The sequence below is a fragment of the Calidris pugnax genome, unplaced genomic scaffold (genome assembly GCF_001431845.1).
Source record: "Calidris pugnax isolate Ruff unplaced genomic scaffold, ASM143184v1 scaffold25, whole genome shotgun sequence".
Taxonomy (NCBI): Eukaryota; Metazoa; Chordata; class Aves; order Charadriiformes; family Scolopacidae; genus Calidris; species Calidris pugnax.
The window spans coordinates 3,082,661-3,110,028 of NW_015090805.1; the positions used below are offsets into that span (position 1 = coordinate 3,082,661).

Consider the following 27,368-nt stretch of genomic DNA (forward strand, 5'->3'; position numbering starts at 1 on the left):
CTGGCCTCAACTTAGTGCCGACCCAGCTTTGAGCAGGAGGCTGGACTCGGGACCTCCTGAGGCCCCTTCCACCCTGAGTCACTCCGTCATTCTGTGAAAATGATGTTGCATTTGTCTTGTTCAGAGACAGCAATACAATTTCTTTAAAATAAAGCAAGAAAATAGCATTTTGCTTTGAACGGGGCAAGTTTGCAGGTAATTCTCTCTGCCCTGCTGAGTTGTTTTGGTTTTTTTTTTCCCTCAGTCTACTTAATGAGCGTCTTGATTTTCTTCCTTTTGAAGTTATCAGTGCAGTCTGATAACCTAATAATTGCAATCTCCTATCTGCAAAGTACTCTATCAGCATTAGCCTATGCTCTTTGTCATACATTCTCAGCAAGTGACAGCAGTTGCAGGATTGCGTGTTGGCATGCTCAGTCTCTTGGCTTGCCTCCCAGATCCAGTGGATATTTCCATTTATCCTTTGTCCAGCCTTGTGCCGTCTCAAGCTTCTCTGTTTAGAAGAGAGTAGCTGGGCCACTGCAGGGCACCTCTAATAGGTCAGATGTGTTTGATGGCTGATCAGATGATAGCTGAAGCTTCAGGCAGGGGTTAGGAGGGGTATTGGGACATAGATAAGAGTTTTGGTAATGAAGAGAGGACATATCTTTGCTTTGTGCTATAAGGTGACTTGAAATTGTACTGGAGGCAGCATGGGGAGATGCTGGGCATTGCTCCTCTCAGCCATCCTTGGCTGCAGTCAGACTGTCCACAGTGGCCCCATGCCCTTTTCTGCCCACACTTGCCACCCAGCCTGCATGTTCGTGGGATGTGGCTGCTGAGACTCTCGGTAGGAGAGCAGCTCACTGGTGTCCTGTCCTCCAAAAGATATGGGAAGGTCTGATTCTTCCTATCCTTTGTTCCCCTTAAGGTCGTCTGGTGTCTCACATAGAGGGTGTTAGGGTTGTACACGTGGGGCAGTTTTTAAGGTTACCTTCAGAACCACAGTGGTTTTAGACATAACTTAAATATTAATCCAAATGGTGGGCACAACAATGCCGCGATTTTAGAGTGATTTGTAACTGGAAGGACGTCTGTGCCGTCCTGCGGTACCATGCCAGGAATTAACCAACCCCTGAGGAGATACACAAGACCCTCCAGCAGCGAGAAATGTAGATGTTGACCTAGTCAAGGGCCAGGTCTCGTTTCTTTGTTCTCTGGGTCTCTAGAAAGTACACCCCTATCCACTCTGGGTGAGCGAACAAGTGAAAACCCCATTCTTGCCATGTTTTTTATATCAGATCTTAAGGGAGCTGAACACAATAAGCAGAATTCATCCCTATTTTAAAAAGGTGGGAAGCCAGTAATGCTCTTCCTTCCGTGAAGTCTTCTTGCACCAGCCACCTCATCATGGCACACTGCCTCCAGCGCTGGCTTTCAGGCCAGGTTGGCTGCTCCTGGCAGGGGTGATGCTGGAGCCTGTGGCACTTCTTGGTGGTGGCCAGGGAGGTGCTGGGATGCTGCCGTTCCCAGCTGGGTGCCCGAGGGGCATTAGATGCTCCTGAGCCCCTGGGGAGGTCACCCACCTCCACCCAGGGCTTGGCAGGTGGCTGTCCTCATAGCTGGACCCATGGAGTCAGCTCCCCACCTGCTCAGCTGAGACACAAAGTGGCTCTGGGGTGGCTGTCCTAAAGTGGGGGTGCAAACTAAAGGAGGGGGACACCAGTGGCAATGAGCCCTTTCTGGTGATCCCCGCAGCTTAATGTCTCTCTCACACCTTCCCCACAAGGAAAGATGGGGCAGAGGCAGCATGCCCACGCAACCAGGGCTGGAGGGAAGACGGGGTTTGTATGGGGCCCCACCACCACTGCCAGCCTCCCCTGGGGCCTGCACACACCAAGGCAGGGAACCATGGACCAGCAAAGTGGGAAAAGATGGGTAAAAGCAGCCCTAATAATTTCAGCCCCCTGCCTCTCCTCTCTTTCCACCCCACCACAAAATGGTGGAGATGGGGATCACCAAGGAAAAAAAGAAACCTTGTAAAATCTAGTTTGCCAACATTTTGGTTAGTAACTGGTGACCTCTGTTGTGAAAGTATGCTAACTGCCTCTGACACACTGCAGCTTATCTCTTCTTTACCCACCAGTGACTTTTGCTCCTTCCCAGTTAATTCATTAGGTAAACAAGGATTTGCTTCGGGAGATACACTCAAGGCCAACACAAATCCTGGCTTGCAAGGAAAGGAACCTTTTTTTTTTTTTTTTTTTTTTTTTTCCTTTAGTCCCTCCCAAGGTGCAACAGGTTTGGCAGTGGTGGGGAAGAGCACTGGGAGGCAAAGTTTGCCGGGAGAGTTGTTTTCGGACCAGCTGTGGGTGGTCCAAGACATTTTGGCGTGACTGCCCTGCACCCTTGTGGTCTCTTGCTGCTTTGTGGGGCCGGGGTTGGTGTCTCCAGAGGAGAAAAATGTGGCTCAAGACCTGATGTGGAGGTGGCCCAGGGTCCCTTGCCTGCCATCCTGCTTCAAGCTTCGGTCACAGGGCTGTGCATCGACATGAAGTTGTTGACCTCCATCTTCAAGATGTCCTGGGTCCCCTGGCTGAGAAGAAAGCTTGGCCACACGCCACAGGCCATTTCAGCCCTCTGCTATGGCTAGAATAATGGTGTGGTGTATTTCTGTGTTTCAGGGACAGCCCAACACGCAAGGAGTGAACCGCAGCCCCATCCTCCCAACCAGTGTGGAAAACACCTGGAAAGCTGACCTCAGGTAGCCCTGCCAACCTGCTTCAAAGAACTTCCTGCCAAGGGGGTGAAGCAAGCAAGCGAACAGAAGGAGGATGGCAGAAATGGTAATTAAGGCTTGGCTTGGGCTCATGTGTCGAGCCACAAATGAATTAGATAATCAGGACCCAGCCATAACAGCATGTTGGCTGTTTGCCTGGCCCTTGTGAGTCAGCTGAGATTCACGTGCTTTGCGTGCAGCCCAGGTGTCCAGGAGGGGCAGAGTGATGGCTTTATAGCCTGGGACAAAGATGATGCTCTTTGGAACTGTTGGCCTCCGCTATTGATGCTGCAGATGTTGGCTCCAGCATCCTCCTCTCAGCTGCCTGAATTCCCTCCCCAGGGTAGGAGCTAGGGTGGATTTCCCACATCTCCCCCCTTACACGTGGCAGCGGGCCTGGTCCTTCTGCAGGCAGTCCTCTGCGTTTAGAAATGAGATAGTTCTTCTTTGCGTCACTGGTTTGGTTCTATTAAATTTCAAAATTACCTCTTTGTTCTCAATCTGAAGTCAAATGTAGAAGGAAGGTCCCACATCAGGGCCTTCAGAATTTCTACCACAGTAAAGTTATCGAGAGCACTACTCTTGCTCTAAATGCAAAATGCACCACCATAGTACTGTAGAAAGATAGGGCAGGCTACGCTACAGCAAGTAGGTTAATGTCAACTTTCATCATAGGATCATAGAATGCTTAGAGTTGGAAGGAACCTTAAAGATCACCTAGTTCCACCCCCTATTCCACGGGCAGGGACATCATCAAAATAAGACTAACGTCTCCAGCCATGACCCTACTGAAATACAAGATCCCTTTATTCAACAAAGGCTGAACCAAGGTAAATTCTTTCTGTGCACAAGCCAGAAAAGAAACTCCCAGTTACCAAAATCACGTGTCTTTTCTCCATGCAGCTGGTTTCCTTAGCTCAAAAGGGTGTCTGATGAACTGCAGAGAGGGTCACACCAAAGCTCCATGTAAACCTTGTTTCCACTATTGGTCAGTAGCAGACGGAGGGTCACACCAAAGCTCCATGTAACCCTTGTTTCCACTATTGGTCAGTAGCAGACGGTGAGAGTAAACTATAAAACCAGACTCCTCCTTTTCTCTGTACATGCACCAGCCATACAGGGAAATCAGCACAGCAGTTTGCCATGCTTGCGGAGCACAGGTACTATTAGGGCCAGTATGTTTAAAAGCCACTAATGAACTTGACTTTTATTTCCCATGCTTGTGGAGCACTGGTACTAGGTACTGGTATTAGGGCCAGTGTGTTTAAAAGCCACTAATGAACTTGACTTTTGCAAACTTTTTTACCCCTTTTCTGCTTCCACTTTTACCTGTTCTGTCCTTATAGTTGTTCCTGATAATTTCATTTTGCCTTATTATTTGATTCTGAGAAATAAAAAAGTGTTTATCAGGCACCTTCTCCAGTTCCCCCTGGATTTACAGCCCCCTCTCACCACCAGACGCCAGTATCTTCTCCAATCTGATGAATCCTCCCCTATTTAAGCTGTTTTACTGTGGAACTTACTCAGTACCCCTGAGCACCTTTGCTGCCCTTCCCTGATGTTTTATTTCTATCAGTCCTCTTTTTTCACTTTTACTACACTCAGATGCCAGAATACAGGTGTCACCTGGCCCTTTGAGGCCCATAACCACCGTACAAGTATTCTCAAATTATTGCTGGGTAGACTTATCCGCAGCTTCTTCACTGCTAGGGTGAAAAATACTGCTCCTGACCAAATAATTAAATACAGAGCACCAAATTTTCTAGTGGAGGGCACGCTTCAATGTACATTAGAGCAGGGGAAGATTTACTGGAGATGGTGGCCAGATGATGGTTTACCATGTATGTGGTCCGAGTGCATGTATAGCACTCCGAAAGAGCAATTCTATGCATCTGTTAGAACTGGGGTTTTGATATACCAGTAGGGATGTCCTGTGCAGGTTGGCCACCCTGCCTGCACACCCATACGTCATTTCTTGCCTTTGACAATTATTGCTCAGGTCCCTGCCAACCTGTTTTTCCTCCTGGCTGATGGTGGGTCTCTATTTCTACAACCCAGGAGCTGACCAAGACGTGCCTGCTCATGAACGGCAATTGCGTGGGAAGTCAGGAAAGCCAAGCTGACAGCACCTGGGTTCTTCCCAACTTGCCCAGTAAGTGCACATGGACACCTGCAACGCCTGCCACCAAGTCTCCACACTCCTGTATTCCCTTGTAAGTAATTCTCTTACGCCGGTTATTTCAGTGTGCGGACAGCTCAGTATCTTTTTCTGAAGATGAAATACTATTGTTACACCAGGATAGTCATGGTCAGGAGCCAGTAGTTTGACAACACATTATGTTAATGATGGTTTATTTTCTGGAAGGCAAAACCCACCTAGTATCTCCTCTCCAGGAAGAACTTTCTCACTCCTTTTAACCTTGCAGAAAGACATGGCTGGCTCGAGACTCAGCTCTGTGTTTTCCAGAATACATTTGAAAGCATCCACTGGTTTGGGGCATCTCATTTTAGAAGAATTAAGATTAACATATTTTAGAGGTAGGTTTCAACCAGGCACAATTTTACAGAGTGGACTCCATGAGATCTGATGTTGCACAGCGTAAGTGAAGGCACACTCCCAACTGCCAGGCACTCGGGAACATGCAGAAATGGCTCTCCTGGCTCTAGTGTAGTGCACTCATACACCCCAAAGCTGTTGCACCCAGCACAGTCAGTAACAGCCATGCAGTCAGCAGTTGAAGGGCTGCAGCTCAGCTACCCGTGTCACTCAAACAGTCTGAGGCTGTCTGTAAGTAAGATTTCTAAGTACTAGCAATGTCTTCACTGGTGGCCAAGAGACCTTCACGAAAACAGATTCATAGAATCGTATCATAGAATCATAGAATGGTTCAGGTTGGAAGATACCTTAAGGATCATCTAGTTCCAAGCCCTCTGCCATGGGCAGGGACACCTCCCACCACACCAGGTTGCTCAAGGTTGTGACCAGGTTGATTACCATGGCCTGGGCATTTAAATAAGTAGAAAACAGCCCACACAGAGGTTGCCCACTCTGTGAAAGTGACCAAAGAATGCAGTGAAAGGCAAAGGGATTGCTATGAGCAGTTCTTGTCCTCACAGCAGCAGGTTGCCTCCCAGGATGAGGTAAGCCTGCCAAAGTGCCCAGACTAGACTTGACAAGAGGTGCTTTAATGGCCCGGCTAACCAGACCCAGACAAGCTATTAAAGATAAGGCTGTCCTATAAATGTCAGGAGAACTGCGGACACAACCCTGCTGTGCCAAAGATGTAAAACATGAATTCAGCTCCAGCGTGTGAGGAACTGGAGCCCGTGGGAGGTGCGGCACCGCTCTGCGTGGACGTCTGCCAGCCGGGAGCCGCTGGGGGAGCTTTGTACAGCCCGCCAGGCAGGACACGGCCAGAGCACAGCCACCTGTGTGTGTGAAGCCCAAAACAACCTCCAGGTCTGGCCCACGAAGGAGGAGTGGGATTGAAATATAACCCACTGTATAGCGGTGAAGAAAATACACTGGGACACGTCACTGTGTTTCTGTTACTTTGCAGCAGTCTGTGGAGGGGCGTTATTTGTTTTCTCTGCCCTGAGTAAACCACAGATGGCAGCTGATGTGGCAAAAGTCTCTGGACTTTCTGAGATCCCCATGTGAAGCCAATTGAGTTTTGAGGTAGAAGCAGAGGGTGAGGGGGGAGGGAGAAGACAAGAAGTTATTTTAATTGGGAATATTAATTATTTAAGTTTTCCCAAAGACACGGAGGTAGACTAGTTCTGACAGTCCTTGAGATAATTCTGACCTGCTACAACCTCAACAAGAATCACTTCATTTGCCAGGATTGTTTTTCCCCTGGACATCTTATGGAATAACATGCCATGAGTAAAGGCAGAAATCTTGGAGAAAAACCATCCTTTTCCACTGCGATCCTGAACTTATACCAGCAGTTGCAGGACTGGAGTGTCCCACCACATCCAGTGGTATTTGCCACAGATCCTTGTATCCTCATAGACCTGCTGCTTTCAGGCCCATGCACAGAGCTCACGCAGCTGGGGAAGGAAGCTGACCATGCTCCTATTACTTTTGTAGTAAAATAAGGTAGAGATGAGGAAAGGATTTTGATAGGAACTGCAGCAACTTTGCCCTAGAGTGAGAGAAAGGCTATTCTTTTGGAGGAACAGCCACTATGGCCAGCAGCAAGACAAAAGGGCAGTCCTGTTTCTGGTTCCCACCTTCACCCTCCTGGGAAGACTCATCCCAGCATGCAAGGCAGCACAGGTTGCCTTCTCCTTCCCCATCCCCTTGGCAGGCTCCACCACTCCAGACCCCAGAGCCACACAGCACCTTGCTGTGTCACCTTGCTGGGGCTGAAAGGGCATCTTGTCTGCCACAGTTACCAGCAGAACATAAATAAAGGGTCTTGGTTTTATCTCTCCAGATGATTTCCTGCAGTAACAAAATACACAGGTCACTCTCTTGAAAGCCAGGCTCCAGTTAAACATCACCTGAAGGAACTGGAGTCTGCTCATGCCATGGCTCAGCCCCACTGAAATCCCTAAGCATTATGGTGGCTTTTAGAGCAGGTGGAAAATGGCTGCAGCTGTGGTGGAAGCTCATTTTTTGAGCCTCACATTTATCAGCACCCTATAGAGGTTTTGAAAGCACGGTAACACTTTCCGTGGAGGTAGATGTAACAGTACGCGTGTGATGCTCCATCATTTCTGTGCTTGAGATGTAAGGGGGCTGGCTCCTTTAGATAGTAAAGACTTGCACTAAACCCTTACCCCCGCACTCTTGCAAAGCAAAAAAAAAGTGTTTATATCGTGCTTGCAAAACCTGGAGGGAGGTGTGTGTGCCTTTAAGTAGATCAGCACCTCGTGGCTGCACCATATGGATTTTCTGTCAGCAGACAGCCATCTGCCTGGCTGTGATAGCAGACAAGGATAACTTGGGTTCAAGGTTCAGTGGATGATAGTAGGCAAGAGCTGTGCAAAGAGGAGCCAAGCAGTGAGGGAGTGGGGCTTTGTCACCCCACTCTGGGAGAGACGTGCTGGCTGTCAACCAGGGGCAATACATTTGTGGCCCCAATAAACACTGCCCTCCATGTCAATCTTTTCCCTCCATGCTTTAAAACGTTCAAGGACACAAATTCCCTGGCCACGTGGCAAAATGCGTTCAGTTGCATGTTGGGCAAATGAGTCTCTTTCACTCTGGTTGCAATCACTCTGACGTGGTTCTTGGCTTCTGCCAGAATCTAACAGAGACCAGCAAAACTGGGTGCCTGGACTGCACTGATCCAAGACCTCAGTGTAATCATTTGCAAAAAAAAATAGCTCCAGAGTCCTCTTGTGGCTTAGGCCTTTCTAATGGCTTAGAGCCATCCTTGCAGGTCTGGGAATCCTGGCCAGGCAAGCAACAGTTGGTTCAGAGACACCTGAAAATGCAAAAAGCAGAGGTGGTTCTTGGTAGGATGGAGGGAAGAGGAGGAGCCTTGTGTTATACATGTCCTTCTGGGTTTCTCACCCGCTATGTAAAATCCCAAGGCTTGTCAGCTCTTGTCACTTCACTTAGCTTATAGGTCTGGCCTAGGCCCTTCCAGAACAAGGTATTTCAGAACATCCCTGAATATGAATTACTTTATTTTTTGTGCAAAAGAATGAATAAGTCATTGTAAGAGTGATAGAAAGCTGTTAACTAGCTCCTGTTGCCGTAAATTGATGGACCTTTTCTCTTGGAGTTGGGGTGTCTTCTGGTGGCCTTACTAAAGTACTAAAGTTGCTGAAATCTCACTCAGATTTATCTTCATTCACATTGTGTAACAGTTGCTTTGATTTGACATATTTCTTTTTTTTTTTCCCCCTGCATTATTTCAGGCCTGAAGAAACAAAGATCTTGCCCAACATCCTGAAGAAAATTGGCTGCACCCCAATGGTCCGAGTCAACAAGATTGGGAAGTCCTATGGGCTCAAGTGTGAGCTCTGTGAGTGTCCTCTTTCCACCAGGTTTTTCCATGCCACGAGGTGAGGGTGAGGGGCGGTGGTGGAGGGGGGCTTCAGAAGAAGCTCTGTGGTGAGCAAGCGGAGATGGGGCGGGCCAGATGTGGCATGTGTTGGGTACTCCTGCTTATTAGGCCATTTGTCAGACCAAACAGGATGGTTTCAAGCTGCAAAGAAGAGGGTGGTAATGGTAGTGGAGGTATCTGTCCTCCCAAATAACTGCAACACAAGCTCAGAGCAGAGCTGGGATGAATATGAAGATGGGTGGATGACATCCTGGTAATGGGCAGGGGTGCTGCAGCACCCAAAGTAGCATGCGACGTCCACAGGAGAGACAGGCCAAACCTTCCCAAAAAGTGGTGTCTGGGATGGGGTGAAGGACATGGCAGGACTCCTCCTGCAGCCTGCCCAGGCAGAGGAAGCAGCTTGGGCTGCAGGAGACACAGGCCAGCATAGCTCCTGGCCACCAGGCAGAGCTCCCATGCAGGGGTGACTCTGCTCTGTGGTGGCATCATCTCTGCCTGGCCAGGTGCAGCCATATGCGGTGTCAACTGTCCCAGGGACAGGAACAGCCCCCCTGGGGACCTTCCCAAAAAGCAGCTCCAAGCAGAGCAGCAGGGGCTGCAGACAGGTGGATTTATCAGCAGCAGACATCCCAGGCTCTGGTGCTAAAAGCTGGGCCCAGGTGCTGGCTGTGGGGCCAGGTTTTCCAGCAGGACCCAAATCTTCTCCCTAAGGGGACGTTAGCGGAGCGTGGTGGTATCTCACATAAGGTTGGGGTTTAGCTTAGTCCCCTACAGACATAAGGATGATACGATTAGGCTATCTCTGTGTATATGGACTTCTCAGTCTCCTTTCCTATAACTTTTAACCCTACTAATTAATTTCAGCCAAACTTGGCAGAAGGACAGATGTCTCAGAGGCAGTAAGATTCATGACCATAGCTGAGTAGGAAGGAGAGAGACTTGATGAGCGCTCACACTCAGTAAGAGGGCACAAGGGGCCCTTGTGGTCCTATGTGGCAGCAGGGAATCCGCATGGTAGCCAGACCCCACCAGGCACACAGCCACATGGATCCTGCTGTGCTCTTCAAACAGATCCCTCCTCCGGATCTGGGATCCTCGGACCCCTAACCCTGCAACCTCCACGTTGCACCACCTCTCGCTTCCCCGAATGAGACTTCAGGGGACTCTAGAGGATGGTAGAACAGAGGTGGCAGAGGCGGGAGGACAGCTCTGCAATGTCTGGTCACTCTCTGAAGCAGTCTGTCCCTCGGAGGACGTCTTGCTGGGGAAAGAGGAGAAGAGGAGTGGGAGGATTTGGTGCAAACAGCAGCGAGGAAGCTGAGGAGACCCTGTTTGCTGGGATGGTGTCTCCCTCCCCTGGCGCAGGAGGGGAAGGAGAGCCGGACAGGCAGAGCAGCTGCATGGTCCTCTCTGAGCTGCAGATCAGCACCGAGCCTCGTACCAACCAACTAGAGGAAAACTTGCAGCACTGCCATGTCAAGGAAGCAGTTACAGTTGGACATGATGACGTAATCTCTGTGCCTCCAGGACCTCCGTGTAGCTGAAGTTTTGGCAGTTTTCACTATAAAATGTAATGATGAGCACAAGATTTTTTTGGCCCCCATTCTGGCTGCTGAGGTATTGGGTTTTGTCATCAGCCTGAAGTAGCTTGCTCTTCTTGGATGAAGTGAATGACACCCTGAAAGTATCCTTTTCTCCCTGCTGCCTGTAAAACACAGCTCAGTGCCATCAGTTCAGATGTAGCCGCTCATGAACCTTGGTGAGAAGGGTCCTGCCCCAAGCGTTAGCGGTGCAAAGGGCCTGATTAGGAACCGAGGTGCGCCTTGCAGTTTGTACACACCTTGTAAAGCTTTTGTTATTTGGGTTTTTTGGCAGCTCAGTGAAGAAATTATAATTTTTGTTGACACTTGAAAGTGCTGTTTCTATTGTTTGATTTTCTTTATGGCACCCCGTTCAGAATCACCACTACAGAATGGCACCTTTTCAGATACCTATTAATAACTGCCATACCCCAGGAAAGCCTGTGACACCTTGCTGTTAACCCTGACAGTGCCTTGCTCAGAGGAAAGTCCTCAAGGCAGGGCAGCAAGATGTGTTGTGCCAGTGTGGGACCTTCCAGCTAGCAATCACTGTATGTCCAGTTGATTTTAGAACTACCTTGGGCTTACCAGTCCTTCCCACTGCCTTCAGGGTACTGCAGGTAGATGAAACTTGGGGAAAGATGGACTATGGGCAGGTATGCTCATGGGTGATCCCATGACAATCTGCAGCACCCTAGAAGCAGATGGTGGATGTGATCCCCAGAGCCAAAGACCATCCTGTAGAGGAGGAATGGGTGTTCTCAAATGACTGCAGCAAGAGCTGAGGGAACAGGGAGCTGGGGGCTGTGGGGAAGCCTTGTGCCCCCCACCACAGCTTGTCCCTGACAGAGCCTCACCTTTCATTTCCAGTGGCAAAATGTGAGTACTTCAACGCGGGGGGCAGTGTGAAGGACCGCATCAGCCTGAGGATGGTGGAAGATGCAGAGAGAGCTGGGATTATAAAACCAGGAGACACGCTGATTGAACCCACTTCAGGAAACACAGGTGGGAAAGGCAGGGATGCTGCCTGTGCCGGGGTACCAGGCAGGGTGGCACCTCTGACGGGACGCAGGAGGGGCAGGGATTTGAGGAGCTCTTGCCCTTGCAGTTACAAGGTCAGCTTGGGGCCCCATTGCTCTGGCTCCATCCTCCCCTTGGCTCATCTCCGGGGGCCATGGGCATTCTGGGGTGCTGAGGTGACTGAAATTGCCAAGGGCCTGCACGGGTCCCATGCCTGCACAGATGTGCCCAGCAGGTTACCTTGCAGCAAGGCAAGTAGCCTCAAAAGCTGGAGGAGCTGTTTTTTTTCAGGCTGGGAAGTCCTTGAATATTCAGAGGTTCCCAGAGGGGGTTTCCCTAACAGGCTGGAGGATCTGTTTTTTGTTTTTTTTTTTTTAAATTGTCACTGTCATCCTGTTCAGGCATTAGATTATGGTGGGGTATGAGATGAGGGATGATGACAGAGGAGCCTCCCCTGTATTTTGCAGCCTGCATGGGACCATCCGTGCAAGTTTCCATGGCCCTTTGCTGCTCCCTGCCCCAGTGAGTGTGTGTTTCCGAGGAAAGGCACAGCAGAGGCTGTCCAGGTGCTCTGAACAGAGCTGTGTCCCTCACTGCGGTCCCTACCTCCCCCTCACTAGCCGTGCAGAATGGGGTTCGTCCCACAAATTTTCTCCTTCCCAGCCTGTTTGCTGCCAGCAGCCCAGAGCCAGCCCCCCCTTTCCTTGGCACCCTCCCTGCCCCCCCCAGATGTGGGGTGAGGGGAGCTGTGTGCCCCCTGGGCTGTTTCCCTGCTGGCTCACTGCCCACCCGGGGCAGTTAGGGTGTCTCCGTGTTCCCCACAGCCTCTCGCAGGGGACACGCTGCCTCAGCCTCACCTTCCTCCCCCAGCCGGGGAGCAGCTGGCTCCATCCATCACCCCCGGTGAAACTGGAGCGGAGATTCCCTTCGCCCGCTCGCCGCAGGGTGACATGTGCAGCTTCGCCTGTGTCACCCCCCCTGCCCGACCAAGAGCATTGGAGGGGGAGGGGAAGGTGCTCCCGAAGCAAAGTCACCCCCTCTCTCCCGTGTTTCGGAAAGCAAAGGAAGAGGTCTGAGCCTCAGTGGGGGGAGGAAAGTGCTCCCCAGCCTTGCTGTTTGCTCTGTGCCATGTTAATAGTGAGCAAGAGGGATGTGGCAGCTGGGCTCACATCCTCCCGTGTCCCCTGGTGCTCCCAGCACATCCTGAGAGGCTCGTGGAGGATGCGAGTTCACCTGTGGCATCCTAGGTTATGTTCACCAGCAGGAGAGAGGAACGTAGGAAGCCATGCACATCGGTCAGCCTTGCCAAACGCTCTTGTCAACCAGTTCCCTTTCCTCCCCACCGCCTAGGCATCGGGCTGGCACTGGTGGCTGCGGTGAAAGGTTACCGCTGCATCATCGTCTTGCCGGAGAAGATGAGCATGGAGAAGGTCAGAGCTCTGTACGGTATCACCCCACGGCCAGGGAGTGTCTGCCTCCCTGTCTGTCCCTGCCTCTCCCTTTCTGGAGACAGAGTGCCCTCTCCTTTAAAGGGTAACGAGCCTCGCCGCACGCACCGACATAGCTTTGTAGTTATTCAGAAGGTTTCCTCTTGGTAGAAGAAAAAAAAAAAGCACCCTGTGATGGCCTGGCTGGTTATCTAGTGTCAGCAGTGCAGCTGGGGTCACACGTCAGCCAGAGACAGTGCATGACTGCAGGGAAGTGGAGCAATGTCTGCTGTCTGTGAGGGCAAGGGCTGGATGGGACCCTGGATAGTGCCGGGACTTGGCTGCTGGTCCTGCTAACTCCCCCTCTGACATCTTTTGTCCCATTTGGTCTCTCCATGTCTCTAAGGTTTTCTTTAACCTAGAGACACTTATGGTTGTCTGAGCTGTTTTCTTGGGATGGTGGAAGTCTAGTCACTTGCATGAGAGCTGATGGTCAGGTAAAACTGTCATCTCCAGGAAGGCAGAAATCCCTGCCTTGGGGAGCCAAAAGTCTCACAAACTGCTCAGCTGAACTCATGCCAGTGAAGCCAGACCTGGACCCTGACTTGGCACAACTGAGCCCTCCTCCAAAGCACCACCCTCATTTCAACCTAAATCTCACTTAATCTCAGTCTGGATCAGATGCCACCTCCAGCTGCCATGGGCTTCATCTCCAGGCACCCCAACACTCACCCACCCTTCTCTTTTGACCCCCTGTCCTTTCAACAGCCATATCTCCCAGTGGATTTATACCCTTGGTCTTATTTGTAGTTGCTCCTTCGCCCTGATTGGTGAGGGGAGAGAAGGGACTTGGGGCAAAGGCAGCTTTAAGACCTCCTCCTGCTACGCAGGGGCTCAGAACACAGCACATAGGAGACCCTGCTCCCTACCCCGGTTCCCTCTGTCCCTTTGCAGCACAGTGTTACCTACCTCTGCCATATCCCCAGCCTGCCCTCCCAGTAGGACAGGGCACGAGGCCAGGCTGAAATCCATGTGCCAGCTTCGTGCAGGAGGCCCTGGGTGCCAGGAGGATGTCAGAGATAGTATAACTGAGAACTGGACATTGTATCTCCGAAATGCTAAGTGTCTCCTGCCCGCAAAGCTCCTCTGGCATCTGACGCTGCCATGAGCCCGCAGGTTCGGATTACCATCGCTCCGGGGGATCAGTTGCCTTACATCAACTCTCTTCCCTCCCAAAGGTCGATATTCTGAAGGCGCTGGGTGTTGAAATTGTGAGGACCCCCTGCACCCGCTTTGATGCCCCGGAGTCTAACATTCGTGTTGCCTGGAAGCTGAAAAGTGAAATCCCAAACTCTCACATCCTGGACCAGGTAAAATGCCGTTCCTCCACCGACTCTCTTTCCAAAGACGGTTTATAACATGTCTCCTCCAAGTGTGCCTGTGTTTGGGGGCTTCGTTCAAACTGGCAACGGAGGCAGATTTCGTCAGTGTTTTATGGTGTTTGAAACTTAATCGCTCCTCTGTGGTGGCAGAAACAAAATAAGGGACACTTCCAAACCTGTAATACTTCTGCCAAAGCCTGGATGTGGGCGAGGTTGGGTTGTCTTGTGCACTTCAAAGACACCTCAAATTGCTTCAGATTTAACTTTGACCTGAAAAAAAAAAAAATCACTTTATATGCCTAGCTAGCAGCCTTTGTTCTGCCTCAAAAATACGCCTCATGCTGTAAAGGGCAAACACCCACAAATCACGCCAGTGGTTCCTGCAGCACTGGTTCTTGTACAGGAGGGCACTTCTCCCTCTGGTCTCACCCCACCACAGGAAGGCAGCCCTAGAGCGAGTAGGGAGCCCCTACAGTGCAGAAAAGTTAGGGATACTCCTTCCTTTTAAGAAGAATGGAGCTCAATGTCTGAGTACACTTTTCAGAAGCAGCCTGGCCTAGGGGTGTGAGCGTGGGGCTGCACACATTTCAGTGCTGTGCCTGTGTACCCCCTGTGGCAAAACCCTCTACTCTAGCCCATGGTTCTCAGCCACCTAACTTGCTGCACTGCCAAACACAAATGCCCCTAAATGACAAAGCAGCTCTCAAAATTAGATACATATATATATATATGATATTTGAAAAAAAGTTTTTCTAATACATCTTTGGAGGAGGGAATTTTTTTTTGTTTTGTTTTCTGAGCTTTCTAGGAGCATTGTGGGGCCATGTTTTCAAGGCAACAGAAAAGGCTAAAATACTTCTGTCTAAGAGATAGCCAAAAGATTGAGAAGGTCTCTTGCCTCCAGCAGCTAGGGCTTTAACAAAACCACCAGATCCCACCAAACCTGGCTATGAGGCATATAGGACAGCCACACCAAGTGCCAAAGAGTGACTGTGGGCACATCTAATCTCCCAGTGTGGACAAATCCCAAGTGTCCTTGGAAATCTGTCCCAAAGTGACAAGCAGGAGGAATACCTGTGACCTGGCCTGGCCGGGTTGCGGTCCACCCCTTGGCAAGGAGAGGAGAGGGCAATTGCATGCTTTGGGTAAAGCTCGTCAGGAGCTATTGCTAGTTTGGTATTTGACCTACACTTCACACCGTAACTCGCGCTGTTCTCTGTTGAAATAAACAGTACCGAAATCCAAGCAACCCCCTGGCTCATTACGACACCACAGCTGAGGAGATCCTGGAGCAGTGCGAAGGTACTGTCTGCGTTCCTGTTTCTACGTGCTGAGGACGTGTGGAGGGCTACAGCCCTCTCCGAGAGGCTTGTTTTATGCCGTTTATTGATCTAAATGTCCAGAAATGGCCAACAAGGCCTCTGTAGATGAAGGTACCCTTGGTAATACTGACACACAGGTGTAGCAACTTCATGTAATCTACTCCAGATCCACCTGAGCCTGCCACACTTCCCTGCTACAGCATCCCATTTCAAAAGCCTGATGGAAGGGACCAGAGCCTTAACAAATTCAGGCTGTACCCAAGGAGGGTACAGGAGCTACAACATCTCTGTGACCTCTCAGCTGAGAGCACAAGATGGCCCAAGATGCCCCACTGGGGAGTATAAGTCCATCAGTGCATGGTAGACTGCATCTGGTCCAGCACACTCATTTGCAAATCAAAATAGACTGAAGCCTCACAGGCTAATGACATTTGATGCAATGGCCAGGGGAGGATAAAGGACTATCCCAGTCCATGTCTGTGCAGATAGAAGTGAAATTTATTGCCAGTACAAGAAGCACTGCAAAATGTAAACAGGACTCAAGGGTTTTAACTGGAGAGCAGTTATCATAACAGTAAAGCAGTCGGGTAGCAACAGGCACAAAAGAGCCCCAGCCTTCCCTCCACTATAATGTTGAGATGTGCTCCTGCTGGCTGCCAGCAGTGTATTACAGGTCCCCCTCTCCCCATGCAGCTGCAGCATAAGGCCCTTAAGGTCCAACTCTGATTCTGCTCCTACCAGTCCTAAATCAGTATAACTTCACTGATGCCAGCGCAGCTAGATCTGACCAACATCTCACTCTCCACTGTGCATGCTAACACTAGCTGAAAAGTTGTGCCCTTTATTGATATGTGTTTTTATTCACCTGCATGTTTTGCTTCGACCTGATGCGGTTTGAAAGGGCTGGAAATGCTGAGATACTCTCCTTGCCCCTTAAGCCAGTAGATGCCAAAGATGCAGGACTCATGGAAACCAGTGGGACATCTGGAGGTCACCTTCAGCCCCCTGCAATGAGGCAGGATCAGCTGTGCTCAGATCCTGCAAGTTCATCGGAGCTTCTCCACAGGACCATGCTTTGGCCACTAGCATCACCCCTGCCTATCCTTTCCACACATGGGGTTCTAGCATAAGGGACACAGGCTCTGCATCTGCACAGGGCCCTGAATAAAGGGAAGACCATGCTGGGAGCCATGCTGACTCCCTGCAAGCCTCTCTTTTCCCTGTTCTGCAGGCAAGGTCCACATGGTGGTGATCGGGTCTGGCACAGGGGGCACCGTCACTGGCATTGCCAGGAAGCTGAAGGAGAAATGTCCAGAGTGCAAGGTAAGATGGAGGCAGGGCTTCCCACTGGGAGCTGTGGCCCTCCTGGGTTTTCCTACCTGTGCTTTTGATCAAGCCTAACCCCACAGCTCACCTGAGCTAACAGTCGTTGTCTCCACCTATTTGTTTTGACCTAGATACATCCAAGTGCCTTAGCAGTCAAAGGCTCCATGCTTTATAGAATCATAGAAAAGTTAGAGTTGGAAGGGACTTTAAAGATCATCTACTTCCAGCCCCCCTGTCATGGGCAGGGACACCTCCCACTAGAGCAGGTTGCTTAAAGCCCCATCCAGCCTGGCCTTAAACACTTCCAGGGATGGGGCATCCACAACTTCCCTGGGCAACCTGTTCCAGTGCCTCACCACCCTCACAGTAAAGAATTTCTTTCTGGTATCTAATCTTAATCTCCCCTCTTCCAATTTAAAATGTTACCTCTTGTCCTGTCACTACACTTCCTGACAAAGAGTCCCTCCCCATCTCTCCTGTAGGCTCCCTTCAGACATTGGTAGGCTGCTATGAGGTCTCCCCAGAGCTTTTTCTTCTCCAGGCTGAACAACCTCAGCTCTCTCAGCCTATCTTCATAGGAGAGGTGCTCCAGCATCCTCTGATCATCTTCGTGGCCCTCCACTGGACGCAATCCAACAGGTCCATGTCCTTCCTGTGTTGAGGACTCCAAAGCTGGATACAGTACTTTATGGTTCACAGCAGTCATAGATGCTCATTCTGCAGAGCCTGTGCTGCAAGGCAGACTGGAGGCTTGATACTATGTTAGCCATCCCTGATGCACCAGGGACAAATGGCGATGGTGTGGACCCAGCCACTGGAGAACCCAGGCATGAGATTATCTTGCTGACTGCTTAAGGCTGTGTGTGGAGCAGTGTCACCGTCCCTGCTTAAGCTATCTGCTGGGGGAGGTAACCTCGGCCCAGATGTAAAGCTATAAGCAGTCAAGGAGGTGCCACTGTCAGCCAGCACAGCTAGATCCAGAAAGCGTGACTGTAGTCATGGTTTTTCATGGGCTTGAGCTAGCTGGCTGGCTTTGCTCTGGAGCTGATGAAGGAGAAGTCTCACTATCCCAAGGGTTGAGATTTGGAAATAGCAGGCTCTGTCAAAGGGGTGATGACAAACACCTTGAGAGAGATAACTTTTTAAGCCACCAGTCATTTCTGCAGCAGCTGAACACTACCTAGGATCTATTTAAAAGGCCAGTAGGAAACATTACCCTTTTATCCTGGAAGCTCTCTGTGCTGCCAGTGGATAGGAATATTAATGAATATCATGGGAAGGAAAACATTGCTGATAAGGGTGTGGGTGATTTTTCCATTGAGTTGTGATTTTGACTATTTCTGAACTCCCTTTGTGGTTTAACAAAACTTCCTTCCCTCAAAGATCATTGGTGTAGATCCTGAGGGCTCCATCGTCGCTCTTCCCAGTGAGATGAACAGGACAAACACCACAACCATCGAAGTAGAGGGCATTGGGCATGACTTTATTCCTACTGTCCTTGACAGATCAGTAAGTAGCCGTGTGATGAGAGGTCTCTGTCTGGTCTTTGGCTTTGCATCTGGACACTATGATCACACAGAAGAGGTCAGGGCTGAGGCTGCACTTTATCATGCTAGCTTTTCGCAAGCCTTCGCTGTCGCAGGCACCACACGCGCACAGTGGAAACCTTGCACCATTTATGGGCTGGAAGGCAAGATCCAAGCCATATAAGATGAGATCATTAACCTCCTACCACTTCTTGTCAAGCTTCTTTTCGGTGTATCAGTTGCCACCAGGCACAGAGCTTTAAAGCCCTAATTCATGCTGCCTGTGTTCCCCCAGCCTTGTTCTTAGAAAGGTCCCCCACAGCCTCAGACCCCAGATTCTTTCTGCTTTCAGATGTTGTGTTAACTATGCCTCTGCTGTTGGCACATGGCTTTAGAGCTGTGACTTGCAATAGCCCAAAACTCTTTTTGTAGTTGGATCTGATTTTGCCTGGCAAAATCTTGACCATTAGTGCAGCCTAACCCAGGACATCATGAAAACCATTCCCCCTTCCACATCCTGCCCTTGGACCCGTCAGACATCCCTAACTCTCCAGGGAAAGAGTGCTGGCTGGAAAGGCTGGAGTGGGTGCCTGCAAGCAAGGAAACACCCTCTGGACCAAGGACGCCCTGTGTTTGCTTTCAACAAGTGTGGAAAGCAGCTCAAGGCTGCAAGGTGTTCTAAGCATCAGCACCACAACATGCCTCAGAGGGTTGGGACAGCCTGAAGTAACATCACCAGGAACCAACCTTCTTGCTTTCTCTTCAGGTGGTTGATCAGTGGTATAAATGCAACGACAGAGACTCGTTCCTCATGTCTCGCAGGCTGATTAGAGAGGAGGGATTATTGTGTGGTAAGCACCAATGACAACAGTTGCTTTTCTTTATAAACTTTCTGAACCTCATCCGTTTGGGACTAAAATGCTTCGGGGTCGGTGCTCTCTGCATTTTCTGTCTGCTAGGTTAAGAGGGCTGGATGGCCAAACCCCGAGCTGGTGTGTAGGTCGCTGTAGACTTCAAAGGTGTGGCAGTGAGTCAGTGGTCTGGGACTGGCCTCGTCGGCCACAATAATTATAGAAGCAATAGCTATCCTCTTACTGGAGCACTTCTACGCATGGAACTGGATCTTCAGGCCTGATTCTGTGGGGTGTAGTGTTACAGGGGCTGAAGAGAGGATTAATGGGACTCAGGACAGGACAGATGGGCTAAAACTGTCTCTCTGCTAACAACTCTGCCAGGCTGTGCTCTCTGTTTTTGAATGGTTGCCACACTGGAGGTGCCAGGTTTGGACCAGGAAAGTTTGAAAGTAAAGAAAGTGTAAGATGTTCTTACTGAGTGTTTCTCCTTGTACCAACAAGCTGTAAGTGATCCCGATGGCTTTCCAAAACGAACAGGTGCCCTCGGACAAACCCTGCCTGCACCCCTAAGAGCCTCTGCGCAGCATTAGCGTCTTTCAGCCTTCCCTGCCGCCAAGCAGAGCGCTATAGGTTTGCTCCCAGGACCAGACAATACGTAGGCTTGTAGTTATGGCCGATAAAACTCCTGAGCACTCATATCCAGGGAGTTCTGAAAAAGATCAGGCCATTTCTAATGAAACTCTTAAATGTTGATTTAAACTAGTAGGCACAGAGTCACTGTGTCTCAACAGAAACCACTTGCCGAACTCAACTATAATTTGTGAATAGCTTCATGTTCCCTGAACTGCATTTTTCAGGGCCTTTCCTCATTTGCTTGAAAAATGTGACCCAGTGCTAATTAACCTGCAGTAAAATACGTGCTCTCTTGAATGCAGTGTGTAATTGGCACACAGATAGTGGAATGTGTTTAACTTCCAGTACTCGAACTACCGGTGGAAGAATTGCCTCTGTAAAGGAGGGACCTGCTTTCCCTACGTGCAGCAAACCACATGCGTGCACACGGACACAGGGAGCATTTAAGTCTTCCCATCACGTTGGCCTGGTATTCCAAGCATGACTGTAATTTTTATGGGTTTTTTCAGTCTTCACAACGCATTTAAAGCCAATCTTTGATTGATAAATGTGTCAGCCAGAAGCTCTAGATTTGGCATGGTCTTCTCCTCACCCAAATAAAGGGGTGCAGTGTGGGCAGCAGTGGTGTGAACATCCCTGTATTGAAACTTTCAGCCCTTGGTCTGCCCACAGTCACCACAAGAAGTGGTTCGTGAAGTTTGTGAGGTGACTCTTACGATGTCTCAAAAGCCGATTGCCCTCACCATGTGAACATGTCCCTACCTCTTCCTGACCATCAAGCCTTCAAGGCTATGGGGCCGTTGCTGATTGTCCTCCCACTCCCTTCATTTTGAGCTGCCCTGGAGTATGTGGTGCCACCTCTGCTACTGCTTTGCCCAGGTGTCTCTGAGCCATTAGCTGGGGCAGTGCTGTGCCCCACACACTGGTATTGTGGTCCTACACCCTGGGCAGCCCCAATTCTTGTCTCTCTTCTTGGTGCCCACCCAGGTGGCAGCTCAGGCAGTGCCATGTCCGTTGCTGTGCGGGCTGCCAAGGACCTGAAGGAAGGTCAGCGCTGTGTTGTCATCCTGCCCGACTCCGTCAGGAACTACATGTGAGTTTCTTGCTTCTTCGCCTGCTTTCCGGCAGTGGGGTGGGAGCTCCCATACTCTTCTCCCCACCCTCTCTGCATATGGCCTGGGCTGGGGGCACGGGGCCCTTTGGTGACATGAGCCTAGCACTGCTGAGCCCGGGTGGTGTGGGTTGCTGGAAAGCCACCCCAATAAGTCTGATTGATAGCTTTGCACTTGGAGTGAGACCAGAGCTGCAAGTCCCCCTCAAGCAGCTCAGAAAAAAAAATAAATATATATATAAATAAACAGCAGGAAATAACATACTACCAAAGCGAGCACCAGGGGATGGGTGTTGGGACATTTGGGTTTTATTTCTTCTTGTTACTGACTTACTGCACGGAGCAGGAGTCAGCCAAGCTACAGTTTTTGAACTTGCATGCCTGAAGTTAGGAAGGCAAATAGCTGGCATGCTTCTAAGAGTTACTGAGCACCCGCAGCTCCCGTTGACCTTAAAAGGGGCTAAGAGCAGCCAGCTGCAAAAATCATGGGAGCCCCGGGGCAGTGCTGTGGTCTAGTGCATGAAACAAAGCACGACTTCTTCTGGAAGGGTCACAGACTCACTCTTTGTTCATGATTTCTAGGTCAAAATTTTTGAATGATAAGTGGATGATAAAAAACGGTTTCCTAAATGACGTCCAGGAGCACAAGCCTTGGTAAGACAACATCCGCCCGTATAAAGTGTGCTGGGGGAATCAGCTTTCTGAGGCTGGAAATTATTATCTTCAAAGGAAAGTATTATCTTTTAGTATTTAGAAAAAATGCAGTTGTCTAGTTCCTTCTGGGAAGGCTGTAATGTCAGCTCCTCTCTTTTGAGTGGTTAGATATCACAGTTCTCCACTCAAGTCTATAAAGGAGTGATTTCTGTCCTGAAGTTGCCCATCCGCTCCCACATGGCAGTCATTGTCCAGGCTACTTAAACCCTGCTGAGCAGAATGGCTGAGGTGGACATCTAGCTGCAGTCAAAACCTCCTCTCTCTACTCCACAGCTGATGTTCAAAGGAGCATCAGGCCGGCAGGGAGGTGGGTCCCTCCTGTTGCAAGCACCTACAGCTCTGGAGATCTTTTCAGGCAGGGAACAGAACAGTAAATTTTCACTTTCCAGAGCTGTGGGCCAGAAAAGATGACCAACTCAGCTGTCTCCTGGACACCATGGGGAAAGAGTCCCCTCAAGGCAGGGAATCACAAGCAAACTGCTGATGCCAGCTGACATGTGGCTGGGCAAATGCTGGTTGTTTACAAAGTGCCTAGCCTTGCTTTAAAGACAGCAGGTATTACTGGTGTCATCTACTCCTTTGGGTTACTACAACCAAAAGTTATTGCAAAATATTTCCTAAAAATGTAATACACTTCCAAGGCCTTTCATGCCTGGTTAGAATCGCTCTTGGCCCTTCCAGCCTCTAGCATTGCCCTGCCTTTTCTGCAAGGACAAAGGGCTGAGAAGATTTTGGTGTTGCCTGTGGTCCCCACAAACAAGCATAGCTTGTCCTTCATAAGTTGCACGAGCATCTCTGCCAGGTTCTCTCCCGGAGGAGCTGCAAGTGCTGCATTTTGAGGACCAAGGATACAAACCAAAGAACTGAAACTGGTAGGCCTCCCCACTCATAAACTTGAAGTGAAGCCCTGAGTAGCTTCCTCGGATTCAGGGCAGCTCAGCACCTTGCTAACTGCTGGCCTCAGCCTTGCCTCTGGAGTTGTTTGAACACCGGGTGTAGGGAAAGTTTGGCTTCAACAAGACCTGGGCATGGTGGACTGATAGCGTTACTGCTTTGGGGATGGGATAGGAGTGGGATGAGCTCTGCAGGCAGGTGGAATATCTCTGCATGGTTGATCTCATGTCTACTGGCCTTACCTCCCTGAGCAAGGCCCACAGCTGCGCAGCAGAGAATAACAGCTTGGTGCTGCCATTTGTCTTTCAACAGGTGGTGGAACATCAAGGTGCAGAAACTGAATCTCTCAGCCCCTCTCATTCTCCTCCCAGAAGTCAGCTGTCAAAAGGCAATTGAGATCCTCCAGGAGAAGGGATACGACCAAGCTCCTGTTGTTGCTGAATCAGGGTGACTATTTTTACTCATTAGAGAGATGGCCATTCAGTTAGGAAAAGCAGCCATGATGAAGCTAAAGAGAAAGTCCCATTTACCGATCCAGTGAAGGGTCTCTTGCATTGGATTCTATGATGCGTATTTTTAAAATATCATCTGTCTCCTTGTGAGGATTCATCAAAAAAACTCCCTGTAAATGAGCTAGTTAAAGTCAAAGCCAAATCCAGTGCCCACCAGACCCAACAGAGGTTGGATCAGTGCACAGGCAAGGGAAGGCCAGAGAAGAAGTGAGGACTGGGTCGGAAACCCACAAAAATAAGCAACTGGAGAGCCCAGAAGTTTTCCTTCTCCTAGCTGCTAAGTGCTAGACTGCAATAACAAGTTTTAGCTACTGTTAAGCTAACAGCTTGGTGAGGACAAGCATTTTCTTGTCCTGCTCAGATGAGGAGAAAGCTGATGACAGGAGCAATTTAGTCACTGATCTCAAGGGGAGTAGCTCAGCCCCTACATGAAACGTGTGCCCTACCTCAGGTCTGACCCTTTGGAAAACTCCCTGTTCCCTTACAGACTTATTTTGGGAATGGTGACCCTCAGCAACACCCTTACCTCAGTGCTGGCTGGAAATGCACAGTTCTCAGACCCTGTTACGAAGGTCATCTACGACCAGTTCTCAAAGGTACTGTTAAGGTTGTGGCTGGTGTCAACTGCTGTCCAGGGATGGGGAGAGGGGGAGAAGAGCACCACCACCCTGAGGTGTGAGGGGAGCTGGGAGAAGACCTCAATGAAAAGACAGGGAGGTGAAGGTAGAGAGAGGTGGCAAGGGCAATGGTGACATCATGGAAATGATAATAAGGACAGTCACCTGCAAAAATGCTGCTGAGCCTGTGGGGTTCAGGCATGGAGCTTTCACGCCAGGGGCAAAGTGTGTGAATGTCCACTCCCAATCTTATTATCTATTCTCAGAGGATTTGATCTGGATGGGGAATCAGCACCCTCTGAAATCAGAGCCCAGCCATTGCCAGGGCTCAGCAGGGCTGGGGCAGCAGGCACAGCCTCTGACAGGACAGGTCCTCTCGGTGTGCAGGTCCTGTTGGCGTGCAAGGGAGGGATGGTTGGATGGCCATCCATGGTCCTGAGATGGAGTGAGGTAAATGGATGGTAATTTAGGGGAGGTGGAGCTATCACCTCATGCTGGCCCATGGGGGCTGGGGAGAGACAGTGCTGTATTTCAGCTACAGCAAAGCCAGGCTTGCAGGTTGCCTGCATCCCCTCCCATCTCCCCAAAACAGTGCTAACGAGTGAGGCATACCTGATCCTGGTCCAGCTGGGTGCCACCCTGCCCACTCACAGCTATAGGCAGAGGCAGGATTCAAGCTCTGCATCACTGTCCTTAAAATGCAAAGTGAAATGTAAAATGTTTTTTTTGTGTGTGCTGTTTAGATTGGCCTGGAGGACAGCCTGGGGAAGCTCTCCTGCATCCTGGAGAATGACCATTTTGCTATCGTTGTACACGAGCAAATGCAGTGTAGGTATCTGGAGAAGCACTATACGGGCTTTGCACAAATGTTTGAGACAGGCAAGGGAAATTCTCAAACTCAGCTTGTTGGGTATCAGCTCAGCTGCTCCACAGGTGCAGCCCCTGAGTCTTTGCAGGAAGCATTTCTGCCCTGGAACTCCAACTATTCACCCATTTCTTTTCCTGACATCACAAGAATGAGGGGAGAGGGGGGAAGCCTTAACCACAGGAGCCTGGGATCAGCACTCTACTATGTGTGTCCTGCAGGAGCGCTTCCCAGATCCTGGCCATGGAAGCTGTGTTGTTTCCCCGTGCAGGGGTGATGCTGAAGCACCCAGCAGCTCCATCCCCTCCCCTCATCTCATGGTTTCCCATGGAAACGAACTTTTGGGGATGGGAAGGTATTCATGATGGGATTTCATTTGGTCCCCTCTGATGGCCAAGGTGGACTGTAGGTAGCAGCTTGAGGTACAGTGCCTTTGCTGCACAGCTGCAGGCTCAGGCCTCTATTACTCATTTAGTTTCTTGACCTTGAATTCAAATCACTGCCTTACTGGTTGTGGGCAACAGAGGAAACAAGGGGGAAGTTAGGGATCTCCGTAGACTTAATATCTCAAGGGCAAAATGGAAAGAATCATTTGGGCACATTAGATAAAGCTTAGGTGGAATTTGGGCATTCGGAATAAACTACACTCTCTGCATCCCAATGCTTAAAGACCTTCTGCTTGCACGCCCAGAGGCTGTGACATCTTCTCTGAGCACCTCTGTTCCCACTTGCCACCTCTGGAGATGCAGCCAAGAGATGTCCTTATGCCTGTGTGCCCCAGGGGATCTGGGTATATTGATATGCTACAGGTGGGTGCTGTCAAACACCTGCCTACCCTGGAGGTCCAGGGTAAGTCAAGAAAACCGAAACTGTGAGCAAGCCCTATGGCAGGGGCACGTGAGATGGGAGTCAGGAGGCACAATGCACACTGATGCGTGCAGCCTGGGGCATCTGTGTATGAGCCTTACCTGGACCAGGGATGTTCTGCCAATTCAGAAGCACCATTAGATTAGTCCAATAAAGCAGCTGTATGGGCAGCTTTGATTTACTCTCAAACCAGTGTATGTACAGCCATCCCCTTCCCAGAGAAGCAAACTGGCTCAGAGGAGTCACGTGAGGTAGGACCACATTCACACGAGGGTTGCTGACACACCGATGGCAGCAGGGATCACACCTTGTTCCTCCTCTGACAAAAAATAGGTGCTGTTCTGAACATCTCACCTAACACACCTTTCCAGTGCAATTATACTGTAAAACTTCTAGAAGTACAAATTTGGCCTTATCTCAAGGGCGTTGCTTTGTTTTAAAACGTTAGCAACGTGAAAAAGCAGTCAGAAGACCCATGTTTAAGTCTTCTAAATTAGAGCCGAAGAGTGTAATTATACTGATTTTATGGGATTACACACCGAACATGCAGAGCATTCCTCTGGTGAGCAGCAGGCAATATTGCGCTGTAGCGACTGCCAGCAAAGGGCTGACTGCTGAACTCGGGGCTTCTGAAACCCACCGTGCACAAACATCTCAACCCCTCTGTTTGTACCCCCATGGCCTGCTGCCCTGGAGCCCCACCAGCTCTAAAGCTGGGTTGCAAGTCCAGCCATGTTCCCACAAAACGTTGCAAACAAAAGTCATTCGGAACTACCTTTGATGCACGTTTCTGGTTCTCTCACCAGAATTAACGCTGGGCAGAATTTCCCAGGTATGTTGTCATAAAATAACGAAGATCTATTCTGTGTCATGTTTCGATATAAATTAAATGGTATCTGCAAATTAAATGATACCCACCACAAAATATCAGCCAGCTGCTCACAGTGCCTCTTGCTCTGGTTTTCAAACAACACCCGTTTTCTTTTCCAGAGCTGCTGCTTTAATGCCGTCACAGTTACCCCCTTATTTATTACTTTCTTCCCACACCTTCAGAGCTTGCATTTTATCTTGTGTTTGGGCTCTGGTGGCTAGTTTTATTTTTATTTAAGAAAACATTTATCAGATAGTTAAAGCAATTGTTGCAATGCTGTTTTACCAATGGTGGTGTGGGACATTATGAGAACGGAGCAGAAAGCAGGTCTCACCGCTGCTCTTAAAGAGTCTCATTAGTTTGGCCTGAAAAGTTCATGGTGATAGAAGCAGGACTGGAACGGAGGTTGGCTAAAAACAACTGGGAAATTAAATTTCCTGCTCTGGTAAAGGGTGCATTATTTGCAGCTGAAGCCTCTCTGACGTGATCCTAGTAACCCAACCAAGGCTGCATCAATCACTTCTGTTGAAGCAGGGCTGAGACAGCTGCTGTCCCTGTTAAAGTTTTCTTTTAATAAATGAACGGCAGGCTCTGCGTAGCTGGGGGGGCTCTTCTTTTTTTTCCTCATTAAACTGGCATTTTCTCTGCTTACAGTCAACGGGAATGGCAGCTCCTTCATGAAGCAGATGGTGTTTGGTGTGGTCACAGCGATGGACCTCCTTACCTTCGTCAGCAGGAACGACAAGAAGTAGCTCGGCAGCTTGGCTGCACCCACCTCCTCTCCTCTGGCAGGGCCAGCTGCTCCCCACCAGCCTGAACCACCTGGCCAAGGGGGCTGTCTGGCCTAATCCAGCTGATAATAGTTTCTCAAAAATGACTAGGTGAAAATTGTAATGTAATAACCATTTGTCCGCTAAATGCCACCCAGAATCCCACTAAAGAGAAGATAACTAAAGCAATTGTGTTTAATAGCCATGTTTGGTTCCATGGAGCTGCCCGGGGCTGGAGAGGTAATAGAGAGGGAGAGAAGGGAAGGGGATGGTTGCTATCTCCCAGATGTTAG

The 27,368-nt window shown here is 49.8% G+C and overlaps 1 protein-coding gene across 1 annotated transcript; it reads left to right on the forward strand.

Annotated features, from left to right (window-relative positions):
- Window positions 1–2,715: 2,715 nt before the first annotated feature.
- LOC106885670 (cystathionine beta-synthase-like) lies at window positions 2,716–27,256 on the forward strand. The gene is made up of 16 exons (XM_014938038.1): window positions 2,716–2,825; window positions 4,817–4,971; window positions 8,636–8,742; window positions 11,235–11,369; window positions 12,735–12,814; window positions 14,050–14,181; window positions 15,426–15,495; window positions 16,747–16,838; window positions 18,225–18,350; window positions 19,134–19,218; window positions 20,842–20,947; window positions 21,548–21,619; window positions 22,886–23,020; window positions 23,573–23,681; window positions 24,446–24,530; window positions 26,960–27,256. The coding sequence occupies exons 1-16, from the start codon at window positions 2,814–2,816 to the stop codon at window positions 27,055–27,057; spliced, it is 1,599 nt and encodes a 532-aa protein (XP_014793524.1). The 5' UTR covers window positions 2,716–2,813; the 3' UTR covers window positions 27,058–27,256.
- Window positions 27,257–27,368: the final 112 nt, after the last annotated feature.